Source organism: Cynocephalus volans, chromosome 9 (assembly GCF_027409185.1).
Source record: "Cynocephalus volans isolate mCynVol1 chromosome 9, mCynVol1.pri, whole genome shotgun sequence".
Classification (NCBI taxonomy): domain Eukaryota; kingdom Metazoa; phylum Chordata; class Mammalia; order Dermoptera; family Cynocephalidae; genus Cynocephalus; species Cynocephalus volans.
In genome coordinates this window covers 88,621,360-88,637,518 of record NC_084468.1, presented here as the reverse complement: position 1 = coordinate 88,637,518, position 16,159 = coordinate 88,621,360, and the positions used below count along the sequence as shown (strand labels likewise).

Genomic DNA, 16,159 nt, shown 5'->3' with positions numbered 1-16,159 from the left:
TTACTTGAATGGGGTTAGTTACAGGGCACTCACATCAGGACACATCCCCTCTAATGGCAGTCAAAACCAACCCCAGCAAATGGGAGAATGGGGACATGTAAGAAGCAAGAAGATGCTTCAATTTGGGATAAATAAAAAATGGAGGGAGTATTATTTCCACTGGGTGAGCAGTGAGCATAAATTAAGAAGTCATTAAAATATAATCAAAACAGTAGCTAAACATAAGCTAGATCACATGGGGCCAATAACTATGAAAAAGGACAGAGATGACTTATAGAATTAAAAAAAATCATAGAGAACCAACAGTATGGTTATGTTAATGGCTAAGTAATTGCACTCAGAAAAATTTATTTTCTCCATATAACAGTTGCTATGCCTGCTATTAAAATTAACCTATTTATTTATTAAAAAAAATGAATGAGTGTACTAAGTAGTATGCCTCTGTTTGATTCAATGATTTGTAACTGAGTTGGGTATAATCATTAAGTCCAAACTACCCTAATCAGGCATCATTAACTATACCTTGACTGTTTATCACAGGTGGAAATAGAGCACAATGAAATGTCACTTATTTTCCCAGTAAAATACAAGTTTCAATAGGTTTGCCTTATTTTTATTGATCCATTCTAGCAAATGTACACAAACAATATGAAAAAGTGAATCCAAAATTAATCTCCAAATTACATCATATTTGACTATTCTTTCTCCACTTGTTCCAAATCTTTCATAAGAAATATGAAATAGTTAATAAAACTGATGGGAGACACATGAAACTCAAATGACTTCCTTCTTCTCTGGAGGAAGAGTTAGGGAGAAGTGAAAATAAAAGTGGAATACAGGATACATGGAGATCCCACATATTTGCAAATCAATCCTCTTATTGGAGAGTGATTGTAATTCCCAAACTAAGTATTTTTTTCTTCACATAAAATTATGGAATATTTGAGATGGAAGTGACCTTGGAGATCACATATTCTAGCTTCTTCATTGTACACATGAGGAAATTCCTTTAGCAGTGAGGAAACTGAGCTCTCACAATGCAAATGATTGCTGATTTAGTAATGAATCCAACTCCTCCTCCTGCCACATCCAGAACTTATTCTCCTATGCCATGCTGTCACTTTCCAATAAAGGAAAAGGAAAGATGATATGCAGGATTTTGACAGAGAGATAAAATGTTAGGCATTTTTGAATAGCAAACATTTCCTTCATATACTAAAGACAGGCAAGACTGGAATTGTATGGTTATTAACAGTCGGTAATAAAGGGTATGAGGGTACTTCAAAAGGGATATCCAGATTGGGAAAGATGAAGTCAAATTGTCCCTGTTTGAAGATGACATGATCCTACATATAGAAAAGCCTAAAGACTCTACAAAAAAAACCTCTTAGAGTTTATAAAAAATTTCAGTAAATTTGCAGGATACAAAATCAACACGTAATCAGTAGCTTTTGTATACTCCAACAATGAACTAGCAGAAAAAGAAATCAAGAAAACTAGCCCACTTACAATAGTCACCAAAAAAAAAATAAAATAAAATACCTAGGAATAAATTCAATTAAGGAGGTGAAAGATCTTTACAACAAGAACTACAAATCGCTTTTGAAAGAAATTAAACAGGACACAAAAAGATGGAAAGACATTCCATGCTCTTGGATTGGAAGAATTAACATTATGAAACTGTCCATACTCTCTAAAGTGATATACAGACTCAAAGCAATGCCCATCAAAATACCAATAACATTCTTCACAGAAATAGAAAAAAACAATTCTAACATTCATATGGAACAAGAAAAGACCCTGAATAGCCAAAGCAATCCTGAGCAAAAAAGAAAATGAAGCTGGAGGTATAACATTACCTGACTTCAAATTATATTACAAAGCTATAGTAACCAAAACAGCATGGTACATGCATAAAAACAAACACTTGGGCCAACAGAACAAAATAGAGAACCCAGAAATCAACCCAGGTACTTACAGACAACTGATCTTTGACAAAGGCACAAGAATGTACATCGGAGAAAAGACTGCCTCTTCAATAAATGGTACTGGGAAAACTGGACATCCCATATGTAAAAGAATGAAACTAGACCTGTACCTCTTACTGTATACCAAAACCAGTGCAAATGGATTAAAGACTTAAGTATAAGGCCTGTAACTATAAAACTCCTAAAAGAAAACACAGGAGAAACACTTCAGGAAGTAGGACTGGACAAAAACTTTGGGATATGACCCCCAAAGCATAGGCAACAAAAGGAAAAATAAATAAATGGGATTATATCAAACTAAAAGCCCTCTGCAAAGCAAAAGAAACAATTAACAGAGTGAAAAGACAACCTACAGAGTGGGAAAAAATATTGCAATATTATAATCTGCATATTCTGGATATTAATCCTTTGTCAAAGAACTCAAATAACTTAACAGTAAAAAAACAAATAGCCCAATTAAAAAATGGGCAAAGGAGTTGAAAAGGCATTTCTCAAATGAAGATATACAAATGCCCAATGGACACATGAAAAAATGCTCAACATCACTCATTATCAGGGTAATGCAAATTAAAATCACATTGAGATATCATCTCACCTCAGCTAGACTGGCTATTATCAAAAAGACAAAGAATAAGAAATGCTGGTGAGGATGCAGAAAAAGAGAACTCCTCCTACACTGTTGGTAAGACTGTAAATAGGTGCAGCCTTTATGGAAAATGGTATGGAGGTTCATCAAACAACTACAGATAGAACTGCCATATGATCTAGCAATTCCACTGCTGGGTGTATACCCAAAGGAATGGAAATCATCATGTCATGGGGATACCTGCATCCCTATGTTTACTGCAGCTCTATTTACAATAGCCAAGAGTTGGATCCAACCTAAATGTCCATCACTGGACGACTGGATAAGGAAAATGTGTTATATATATATACACAATGAAATACTACTCTGCCATAGAAAAAAATGAAATACTGCCATTTGCAGCAACATGGATGAACTTAGAGAAAATTATATTAAGTGAAATAAGCTTGGCACAGAAAGAGAAATAGCACATATCCTCACTCATAAGTTGGAGCTAAAAAAATAAATAAACAAACAAATAAATAAAAATTTATGGGAAGATTATTTTATCTTTTAATTCTATTTTCCATGAACTTTTTGAAGTACCCTTATATTAACATGCAGTTTATTACTGAGATAGAACATGAAGAAAAGTTTGCAGCACAAGCTTTTCATTTTTCTAGTATCACACACTCCTAGAAGTTCATGGCTTTCACAAGCATCAGATTTATTCAGTTTTATCAGTAAATAAAAATGTATTTTAAAAGGGCAGTTTTCATTTCTCTTTCTGTCTTATTTATATACTTATTCCATAGTTTTTCACTTGTTTATTCAAGTAGCACTATAAAAAAAGCAATCATTTGTGTTTCACCCATTTTTAAGCAATAAATATTAGTTGTGTCCCATGAGCCCAGAACTGACTGTGTGAAAGATACTGAGTGTGGAAAGATGAAAAACACAATGTCCATGCCTTGCGGGGACAGGGGGAGGAAATAGCATAATGTATTTTTAAAATGTGACTAGAACATAGAAATAACAACAGAAATAACAGAGTTAAAAAGACATGAAGGGAATGCTGTGGTCGCAGATGATTCTGGAAATGATTTGGGTCCCTGTAGCTTGTGTGCTATTCAAAGGAATTTGAACCTTCTTCTTTTTACTTTTTTAAACCAGTGGCAAATAGTATATATTTACCTCCCAGTTACATTCTATTGCAGTCAGAACTTCAGTCTAAGCTTTCTTCCTATTTAGGGTCTTCCGAATCATTCTTTTTTTTTTTTTTTTTTTTCTTTTTTGGAAGCTGGCAGGTACAGGGAGCCACTGAATGTCTGCAGCACAGGAATGCCTTAGATAACACTGGTGTTATGGTGAAGCCTAGGGACTAGCTGCATTTATATCTCTTATCAATAAGAGCTGACGAAAAGAGGAAGGAAGATTTCCATCAACCTTTTGAGGGAGGCAAGTAACTAAGAAAAAATTACTGAAAGTCCTGCGAGTTCCCTCTATCTCTCAGTGCCCCTCTTTAAGATAGGGTCAACTGCTAACACCTAAGCTTTAACTTAATAAAGAAATTAACCTTTAAGAGAACTATTAACAGAAACACACTGGACGATTTCTCATAATGTAAGAGTTCCCTAAGTCTGTACTTTCCCTCACCGCAATCTCACTTGGCTTCACACTGTATTACATGTTTGTAGGCAGTAAATCAATACATGCAATTTAATAAAGACAACAATGACGTATACCTAACATGAAGATAAAATAAACATTTTAATATGTATAAAGAAAAATATGCCAAATGATAAATGTGTGCAATACAAAAATACCTCTTTATTAATAAGAGATAAAACTAAGAATTATTTGGTACCATTTCAAAAATTCTTTTAACGAACATGATCCCAATACTTTGATTACTAATTGCTAAGTTCTTTTAGCATTTTGACCTTATTTTGTTTTTATATTGTGTCTAGTTGTTCCTGCACAAAGTCAACTTTATTGTTGCCCCAAGACATTTTTATAAATAGGATGAAAGTCTCAAAGGTTTTAACTATCTCATTTAAATAGGAATTACTAGTATTTCTAACACTAATACTTGAATTCTAATTATCATCCCAAATTGGGCTTTGGATTTTTTTTTCATTTGAATCTCTCTTATATTCACTGTTTAAGTGATGCTCTGGAAATTGCACCTTTATGAGGCTATGTGCTGGGATTTATAATTTATCCAAACAAGGTAAAATGATTTAGGAAGCAGTTAGATAATTAAGCTGGTTCAAGTAAAGTGTTCTAAAAACTAATGGGCATGATTTAAAACTAAAATTAAAAAAAAACATATCTCACTATCATTTCCTTTCTCAAACTCACAGAATGGCCATTTTACTATATGCCCAATAGCTTTCAAAATGATTATAAGAAGTATCTCATTACTAATTTCTAGGACTACTGAAATCACTCCTGCCATTAAAATTTACTGGAAACTCAGGATAGTTTTTACAATATATCATATCAACTAAGTATGTAGGTTTTAGAAAAAATTCAAATCTGCAGGTATATGTTCTTACAAATTCACAATAACTATGGTGAATAAAATTACTATTATGTTGTGCTTTGAAAAGAGATGTCCACATTAGAGAAACAATCTCCGTAATGTTCTACTGGAAAGGGAAAACACAGTTTTTTATACCATTCTTTAAATATAATCCATATGGGAGCAAAGGCAAATGTCAAAAGAAAAAACCAAATCCTCACAAGGAGAAGCTCAGTGTGGGCTGCAACACCTCCTTCGAGGCCACACAACCTTAAAACACACGAAAGAAATGCCTCTGTAGTTGCTTCTTCGAGGGTACAGTATGCCTTTACCATCTGTGTGAATTCAGAGATAACTTGTGTGGTCCAGGAGACAGTGGATTTAGATGAACGCCACATACTACCTAGTCCAAGATTCTAGGGATATTGACTGAAGTGCAGCCTTTCTTTTCTTCAGGCCCTTGATGGTATGGCTTGGTCTGGGATCCCAGTCTCAGAATTTGCTTGATCTCACCCCACAACACTTCTAGGTCCCCTAATGATGGCAGCAAAACCTCTAGACTGATCTTAAGTTACATAAATTAAACCTTCTCTCTTAATGTCTCTCCTTGCCACGCCATGGTTAGCTGTCACCAAGTTGGAATAATTCTACCTCTCAGTACCCAGATTGCAAGCTTAAACTGGCTCTTTCCTGATAGTAAAACCTGAATTGAGCTGTGTGATTGCCCAACATGATTCCCTTCACTAGGCCACCAGAGCTTGGCAGAGGAAAGAAAATCCTGAAACCCATAACCCTTTCTCACTTCTCATTTCTGACACTGAGGAAGAAAATGAAACATAGCATTTTCTAAGTATCTAAAAACTATGCAAAAAAAGTTTTCATTCACTTAAAGCTGTAGAAGAAATTATGACTTTCATACGATAGCATTATGAAAAATTGTCCAGGATCACATGTTCCCTCCCACCCTGCCCCCAAGAAGAAAACTAACACAAAGGTGTGTTTGGGCACTATTTTACTTAGCTTCTACATTGACTAAATATTGGTAATGCAATATATCACCTTTATTCATTTTTTTGTTATGAACACAAATTTTAAGTAGAAGATAAGGTAGACTTGTCACAAGAAAATGAGACAATCTGTTTTTCAAGCCATAACTTTTGTACTTGCTTTGTAATTACAATATAGACATTTTGCCAAATGTCCTCAGACTCCCCAGTTTGACAAAAGGTATTTCACTCCCTGTCTTTTTTTAAGACACTTTTACCATTTCCATTGTTTTAAAAATATGTTGTTCTTAAAGGAAAACTCTAATAGAAAAATGTGCCACGTGAAATAAATAACAAAGCCTCCAATTCCCAAACTAGCTTAAACATATAAGGCTTCACGACAACCTATCAATCTCATTATCATTGATAGTTTTTCTAATTATCAAGCAGCTATAAAAAGGTACAGCATTTATTTCACTCTGAAAATTTGATGGAATAAGCACATAAAGGATAAAGGTCCATATTAAGCAAGCTTTCTCTGCATTGAAAGTGAGTCAGGTAACAAAACATAAAATGTAGAGATTAAACTAATGGTTTGAGATTAATCAAATATAATTGCTACATTCTAAAATCGATGAGAATTAGGGATTTACAGGAAAAAGTCCCAAATGAGGGCTCTTCAAGGAGACCAGAAATGCCTCATGAAGTCATCATGGCTGAATAATACTTTGTCACACCTGACAAATGACCTGGGGCTTGAAGATAATCTCAAGCATAATTTTTATGCTTATATTTGCATACCTCCCAGGAAATTTTAGTCTTTCTGGAATTCCTAATAAACATTGCTAACATAAAATAATAATTTTTACTATCAGACAACAGTGGTAAATGAAACTAAGAAAAATATACACTGCACTTGAAAATGTCCACACGAAAATAACAATTTCTAGATTAACACCACATGCACCCTTTTTGGTGATATTTTGGTTTGTGTGACTTCTTAACCTCAAAGTGACACATAGATGATCTTTTATTTTACTTTGTATTGTCCAGATCTGAATAAAGAGGAAATACATTTCTTGAGTTTTCTTTAATCCCTCTCTCTTTCTTTATCTGCTCTATAACAGCTTTAAAATGAGCCCATCACAGTAGCTCTGTTGTAACAGATAAGCCATCTCTTATCAGCATTATCTGGAATGACTTGACCTAAGCAAAGTAATTGTCTGCATCTCTGCACCACAGAGGTTGGCTTCTTCCCTTCCTATTGATCAGTGATTCATTCTTACTCAATCAACATTCAGACTTTCTACCAAAGCATGAATCCTCTTATCCTGCATTAGCTCTTTAGCTAACATTATAATTAACTTCACGGTAAGATCAACTTACCTGGCACAAACCCTCTCCTGGATCTGCCATTCTGAATAGGCATTCCATTGCCTTCGCTGTTGCATGGTATTTAATCTCTGTTGTGGCCTTAATGACTCCATCACAGTAGATATCGACTTTGACTGAGCCAGCAGGAAAATCTTATAAAACACAAACAAGAGTTAGGAGATGAGTACATAATACATATATTATTATATCTTTTGGAGAATATGAAGGAAACCTTTAAAAATTCATAGAAATTTTACTAACCTCTAGCACTTAAAGTGGTTTTTTTATCCTCAGTGGTTAGAAACCACAAAATGAAATGTATGATTTTAGATATATTTGTTTTAAAAACTTAAAAGATAAATACAAATGTTAACATTATAATAAAAGCAAAGCACTAAATCCTTTCTCCCTACTTACTAACGTCCGGTTTCTGGTAGTAATCTATAATAATCTTTACATAATACTTTAGAATTGAGAAAAGTGCAGCCATTCTTAAAAGTTAGATGTTTGTTATTAATTTTATGAAGAAATTCCAATTAATTATAGGCAAGTTTCTTAAAAGTGTGTTTGAAAAGAGTAGAGTCAATTGAAATTATAGAACTGTATTCAATTGATTACAATAAAAAACCCCTGGGAAGGCAAGATTTAATCCCCCCAAAACTTAAGTAGTATTTATACGCCACATTCACCATATGATTTTGTGAACAAATTGTTCAAAGTGACAATAATACTGCATTATAAATTCTGCTGTAACATACCAACAGAGGTAAAGTTATACAAGAATTTGGTGATTTCCATGAAAGATTATTTAACAATTATTTAATGATATCAATAGAAAAGTTATTTTGTTTTAGTGTAACAAAATAAATAAAATTTAGCTCCTTAAATTCATTTGTAGGCCAAACCTTAAAAGCTTTCAGTCTGTCACAAAGATATTTCCCAAATTCTTCTGGAAAACTGTTACCCAAACATTTGGGGTTTGGAATAAGTCATTAAATATAAGACCAACAGCTTTGAATATTTTAAAGCTCCTAAGGTTTAAACATTAATTTTACTTTATCTTATGAAGAGGTTAAAGGACCTCTTACAATGCTCAGGGAAATTTAAAGGCAACAAAAGCAATCTTAAGCTTAACTAGGTCAAGGAGCTGAAATTTCCTCCTCCCATATTGTTTGATTGGACACCTAACCTCTGTTATAAAGATGTACATAGAAAAATAGAAGCACTCTCTTCTCAAAGAGGTATCTGCCTAGTAGAGACAGTAAGAGGAACCATGACAAAAAAGCCCCTAATAATAGCAGAGCACATCTGACCAGCTGCAGCAGTATGCATGCAGTAAACAGGGTTCTAGGGTTACCAGGGTCAAATGAAATCAATTTCAGATTTTATAAAGACAATTTTTTAAATTTTTAAAATTTTTATCTTATTGTGGTAAGTCATAAAAATGATTTTGAAAGAAGCTATTAATTTTGTTTATCAGAAAAGAGATTAGAAGTGTTACCATGGGGAGTTATCCTTCTTAAAAAAAGTCAGGCAATGAATCACGAGAGATATATGATAAGAAGATTTGCTTGGTGGCTCTCTGATACAGAACACTTAAAATATTCTATTCTCTTTATAATCTAACATGAAACTGGAGTGATTTATTCCTGATATATTGAGTCATTAGTTGACTCAAAACTTTACCAGTGGATCTGCTAATAATGATGTTGATTTTAGAGTAATCCTTCAAAGAGATGTCCTTTGAAGTATTGTATTTGCTATACATTTTCATATTGAGTGGCAGTTATTAATCAAGACCTAATTACTGTTTCTACCTATATATATAGAGAGAGGGCCCTTTATGAATTCATCTGGGTAGGAGGCCCTCCTTAATAATATATTATTGAATTGGCTGTTTCATAAAAAGTACCCTGTACTGCGTGAGCATCATTTTTCTTTAACTTTGGTTCACCATGATGAATATATTTTACAGCTCTTCCAAAAAAAATAATAATAATTTAAAGACTCAAATAGAAGAGAGTAAAAGTAAATTCTATTGTTTGCCATCTACACTAAAGCAGGCAAGTAACATCTAACTCTGAAAGCTTACACAAATATAGATCAAGATCACCAAAGCAAGCAAGGGTATCCATACAAGGGAAGGAAAAAATGGAACTCTTTACCTTCATCAGAAACAGACACACAATAAAGTACACTTACAGAGAAGTAATGATAAAAAGGAATTTTATTTAAATCAAATCTCAAATTCAAGGCCATTCAAAAGTCTTTTTCATCATTCCCTTTCTTCATGATTTAAGTGGTCTGTTCTCCCAGATGAAGAACAAACGAAAGTGATTTATGGAGAATATAATCCACAGGTATTTCCAAAGAGTCAGAATTCTTCACTAATTCCATTAAAGTAGATATTTCACAAATCCATTAATTTAAGAGCTCTTTTGCATGTATTTACATTGTCTGAGGAGCTGTGTTCCTTTATGAGTCAATTTTCACTCTTTCCCATATGGTATACATTAAATGAACCCACCTAGTGTTTCCATGAGAACTGAAATAAACATGACTCTGTTTTGTTTAGAACATTATCATTAAATAAAGACAGATAGCCTCAAAACCTTGGTCATGCCCCCAAATTAATATCAATTTAAAATTTGTTAAAATTGTTTTCCTGAATTATAATATGTAGAAAAATATATTATTAATTGTTATTTTCCTGAGCAGAGTCAGCATAATATGTGGCATATCCTGAAGTACTTTTTATACTCTTTTAATGAAATATGAAGTTATAATTTACATTATCCAGAGCACTGTGTCTTAATTAATAAAGAGATTCTATATCTTTGTGGGTACATTATGCATTCCTTTCAACTTTTAATTGATTGTCCCCTGCTGTGTTCAATTTTCTTTCTGGCTGTGCTATAGATACCAGAGGAATACCCTCTTCTTTCTGTGTAAAAATTAGTTAATATTTCTAGTTTAAAGCTTTCATATATATTTTCATAAGTTTTGACATAACCTGAGATTATAGTAACTTCAAATTCCTTTAGCACAAAACAATCCCTGTCAGAAACAAACTTATGGATACCATTAGGAAGGTGTGGTTCCCAGAAAATGAAGTAAATAAGTGTATCAACTTATTGAGCTGAAAGCCAAGAGATGGCAAAACTAGAGGATACCGTCTCAAATAAAAAAGTCAGGTTAAGATGTCAAAGTATGTCAGAAGGAAAAGATGCTACTTAGAAAAAGAACACTTTAAGGTTTCCTCACTGGTCAGCATAATGTACTTTAAACATAATTTTTGTTTTATCTCTGCAGTATTACCAAGTGAAAATATCTGGCATTGGTGCTATCTTTTATGGAAGCTCAATAACTAATGTTTTAATTTCTTTAAGAAATAGACTTATTCATATCATCCATTTCTCCTTGTGTGAATTTTGGTAGTTTATGCCTCTTAAGGAATTTGTCTAAGTTATCAAATTTATATGCATACAGCTGTTTGTATTACTCTTTATTAAAAGCAATAACCCGCATATTAGTCCTGATACTGATAATTTGTGTCTCTTCTTGGTTAGCCTGGCTAACAGTTTATCAATTTATTCATCTTTTAAATGAAACAGGTTTGGATTTTCTCTTTCTTTTTCTTCTTCTTCTTCTTTTTTTTTTTTTTTTGACCAGTAAGGGGATTGCGACGTTTGGCATGGTGTGGTCTGTACCACGCTCAGCCAACGAGCGCACCGGCAGTCCCTATGTAGGATACGAACCCCCGGCCTCAGCGCTACCAGTGCCGCACTCTCCCAAGTGAGCCACAGGGCTGTCCCATTTTTCTCTCAATTTTAATTTCACTGTTTTCTACTCTCAGTTTTATTATTTATTTTCTTATGCTTGCTTTACACTTGAATTGCCAATCTTTCTCTGGTTTCTTAAGGTGGAGGCATAGATTAATGATTTTAGATGTTTCTTCTTTCCTATTATAGATGTTTAGTAATAAAATTTCCCTGTAAGTACTGTTGTCTCTGCATCTCATGAAATTTGGTAAGTTATATTTTCATTTCAAACAAATTAGTTTTAATTTTGCTTTGGAAATTTTTCAACATTTGTTTATTAATCTCCAAATATCTGGGGATTTGCCAACTATCTTTCTGTTATTGATTTTTATTTCAATTCTGTTGTGGTCTGAGAACATATTTTGCATGATTTCTATTCTTTTACATTAAAGTGGTTTTTGTTTTTTGTTTTGTTTAAGGTCTAGCATGTGGTTTATCCTGGTGAATGTTCCATGTGAGTTTCAGAAGAATGTACGTTCTACTATAGTTGAATGATATATTAGTCCATTTTTGTGTTGCTATAACAATACCTGAGACTGGGTAATTTATAAAAAACACAGTTTTATTGGGCTTATGATTCTGGGACAGCTGCATCTGGTGTAGGCCTCGGGCTGCTTCTACTCATGGTGGAAAGCAGCAGGCAGCTGGCAGGTACAAGTAGATCACATGGCGAGAGGAAGCAAGAGAGAGAGAGAGGGGAGGTGCCAGGGTCTTTTAAACAACTAGCTTTCAGGGGAACTGATAGAGCAAGAACTCACTCACTACCTCCACCCCTCAGGGAGAGCATTAACACATTCATGAGGGATCCACCCCCATGAATCAAACAGCTCCCAAGACTGCCACATTGGGGATCGGATTTCCAATGAGTTCTGGGAGAACAATACCTCCGAATTCCATTAGATAGAGTATTTTATAAATGTCAGTTAAATCAAGCTGATCAATAATACTGTTCAGATCAACTATATAGTTATTGATATTCTGTTTGCTACATCTATCAATTGCTGAAAGAAGGGTGTTCAAACCTTCACCTAGAATGGTGGACTTGTCTATTTCTCCTAATATCACCTTTTGCTTCACATATTTTGACATGCTGTTGTTAATTGCATCCATGTTTAGGATTGATCTATCTTCTTGGAGAATGTACCTTTATCACTACATAATGCCCATCTTTATTCATGATAGTTTTCCTTATTCTGAAGTCTGCTATGTCTGAAATTAATACAGCTATTTAGCCTTCTTTTGATTAATATTAGCATGATATCTATATCTCTTGCTCCTTCCTTTACATTTGTTTTATCTGTGTCTTTGTATTTAGAGTGAGTTTCTTATAGACAACATGCAGTTGGGTATTGTTTTTTACCCATTCTGTCAATCTCTGTCTTTTAAATGGTGCTCTTAGACCATTCACATTTAAGTAGTGAACACTTGGCTTCAGTAAATAGTTGGGTTACTGTCCACCACTTGTAATTGTTCTTATTCTCTGCATTTGTTCTTTGTTCACTCTCCTCACCCCAACTGTTTCTGCTCTTTCTGGTTTATTTGAGAGTTTTACATGATTTCATTTTATATCCTCTTAGCCTACCAATTTTATCTTTTAAAAAATTTTTAGTGGTTGTCCTGGAGTTTCAAATATATATTTTAATAAACCTAAGTCCACCCTCAAACAACACTGTACCACTTTACATGTAGTTCAGGTACATTGTAATGGGTCTTCCCAATGCTTACTTCCCATCCTTATGACATTGCTGTCATTCATTTCACTTAATGAATTTCATCTGGTATAATCACTCAATACATTGTTACTACTTTTACGCAGACACACATTTGTCTTTTAGATCAGTTAAGAATAAAGAAAATAAAATTTTCATTTTTACCTTCACTTACTCTTTCTTTGATAATCTTCCTGTCCTTATGTAGACCCGAGTTTCTGACCTATATTATTTCCCACCTTCTGAAAGAAATTTTAACATTTTTTGCAGGGCAGGTCTGCTGTTGATGAACTCCATCATTTTTGTTTGAGAAAGTCTTTGTTTCTCCTTCATTTTTGAAGTATAATTTCACTGGATATAGAATTTTATATAAGTCAATGTTTGTTTTGTTTTTGTTTTTACAATACTTGAAATACTTTGCTCTTTTCTTGCTTGTGTTGTTTCTGAAGAGAAGTCCAACATAATTCTTATACTTGTTCCTCTAAAGGTATTTGTTTTCTCTGCCTTCTTACAAGATTTTCTCTTTGTTTTCAGTTTTCTGAAGTTTGAATATATGTCTAGATGTTGCTTTTTTTTATATTTACCCGGCTTTGTGTTGTCTGAACTTCCTGAATCTGTTTTGTGTCTGTCATTGATATTTGAGTATTTTGTGTCTGTCATTGATATCTTGTGTTTCGTTTCTTTTTTCTTTTTTTTTTTTTTTGTGACCGGTAAGGGGATCTGAACCCTTGGCTTGGTGTTGTCCGCACCGCGCTCAGCCAGGGAGCGCACCGGCCATCCCTATATAGGATCCGAACCTGTGGCTCTGGCGTTCCCAGTGCCGCACTCTTCCGAGTGAGCCATGGGTTCAGCCCTGTGCTTCGTTTCTCATTCTTCTTCTTGTATTCCAGCTACATGCATGTTTCACCCTTGAAATTGTCCCATATTTCTTGGATGTTATGTCATTTTTCTTAAAAAAAAAAAAAAAAAAAAACTTCTTTCTTTTTGTATTTAAGTTTGGAAAGTTTTCATTGACCAATCTTCAAGTTCAATGATTTTTTTCATACCCATGTCCAGTCTACTAATGAGCCCATCAAAGTCACTTTTCATTTCAGATGCACTGTTTCTTAGAATTTCTCTCTGTTTACACTATCCATACGTTCTTATACATTGTGTATTTTTTTCCATAAGGGCCCTTAACATTTTAATCATAGTTATTTAAAATTCCCTGCCTGATAATTTCAGCATTTGTGTCCTGTCTAAGTCTCGTGTGATGCTTGCTTTATCTCTGTAAACTGTTTTATCTTGCCTTTTGGCGTGACTTGCAACTTTTGGTTGAAAACCAGACATGTTGTATTAGGTAATAAAAATTGAAGTAAATAGTCTTGTGATGAAAGAATTTATAGTAATCTGGCTAGGAGTTAGGCTGTATTTAATGCTGTAGCTGCAGGGGTTAAAGGCTTTAAATTCCTCTCCTGTCCTTGTTTTTGTCTCCCCTTCTTGACTTTGTACTTTCCTAAATACTCTTCCTCAGAAACAGTCTGAGTCTTGCAGTTCTTTTAACTGACTGTAATCCACTCTCCTCATATTGAAACCCTGTTGTGGTAACCACAAGGTGGTGGGGAGGGGAGGCATTCTATAGTCTTATGATTACATTTAGTCTTTTAGTGTCTACAGGAGGATGGTGCCCTTCCTCAGCTGAGATAAGGCCCTGGTAAAGTGTTTTTCCCTAGAGAGCAGGACTTTGTTATGGAGAACATGCTGGCACTATTTCACCATGATTATTCTTCTTCTGACCCAGTTTGGGGCTCATTCTCAGATCTTTACTGTGTGAACCTGGTGGAGTTCCTGGAGGCAAATCCCACAAAAGTGTGGAAGCCCCTTAAAACTACAGTCACCAGGAGTTTCTCACTCTCAAATTAGTCCACACTCAGCTTCCAGCCATTCATTAAAATTAACATATAAGTGCTTCTAGAGTTTATGGCTCCAGTGACTTCTGCTCCGGGTAAACAGCTCTCAGATGTCACTCCCTTCGTTCACCTCTCTCTCCAGATGTTGGGATAGTGGTTTGTCCTTGTGGGGGCTCAGAACACAATACTCCAAAGTATTGGCGCCTTAGCGTACTGAATAGTTTGAACTAAAGAAGATTGCAAGGGCCTCAGTAGCAAGGTCTCTTTGACCTTCTCTGATCCTTCTGTCTCCCATCCCATTTTCTCCCCTGAAACAAGCCTTTGCTTTCTTTATGTATTTGTGCAAATGTACTGGGTCATGATGTAAAATGTAGTCCTTACTAGGCTTCAAAACATTTCAAAGAACAGTGCCACAAAGCAGAGAAAATAAGACTGTGGGACTTTCTGCTGAGGCATTTCCCATCCATATTCCCACAAAGGTTCATGTAACCGTCTTGTATATTGCTAACTAGCAGCCAACATTTTGGAATAAATCTCTCATTAATTTATAAAACACATCTGTTGAAAGAATGACTTGAAGTTTAATTAGCATGGCTAGTAATTAGTGGTTTGTTTATATTTGTTTATTTATTGATTTATTGACTTGCTACCAAATTGCTGTTTAACCATGTTGATGATATTATGCTCTGGTACATCTGGGGAAACATGTAATATTAGTTTTCTGCTTTTCTGATAAATAATTTGAACTTTGGCATGTTTTATTCTTTGCACTATTCTTAGCTGTTAGGTATTCTAAGCAAAAAATAACATGAATAATTTTATTTGACATCCTGATCTGCTATTGAAAAATATTACTTAAGTACTTCTTAATTTGCAATATTAATTTTTCTGTAGAGATTTTAGTCTAACTAGATTTAGGTTAAACTCTGAAACTAATTAGTTAGAAATTATTGTACATTAAATCATTTAAGTCTGAGACATATGGAAGTAGGGGGCTTTGAGACAAGAAAGAAAGAAAAGGAAAGAGACAGAGTTCTTTCTCATCTCACTTCTGTCTATGCTTGTTCATGACAAGAAGCGGTGTCTGAAGTGTTTATAAACACTTGGCATAAGGTTTTTCCTTCTTATAATCCAACTGTAATCTAAGCTGTGTAACAAAAATCCACAGAGGGGACACATGCTTTGCATAACACAAACCAAGGTCTGTAGATGGACTGCATAATAGCTGCAGTCTAAAAGGAAAAAAAAAAAAAAGCTTGGAATGTGTTTGACATACTCTTTAATTTTAAATATTTATACT

The 16,159-nt window shown here is 34.3% G+C and overlaps 1 protein-coding gene across 1 annotated transcript in view; it reads right to left on the bottom strand.

Moving 5' to 3' along the window:
- BANK1 (B cell scaffold protein with ankyrin repeats 1) overlaps positions 1-16,159 on the bottom strand; it is a 271,822-nt gene that overhangs the window by 201,522 nt on the left and 54,141 nt on the right. The window contains exon 4 of the mRNA XM_063108726.1: positions 7,453-7,592. Coding sequence (XP_062964796.1) covers positions 7,453-7,592 — 140 coding nt within the window. The remainder of the gene's footprint in view (positions 1-7,452; positions 7,593-16,159) is intronic.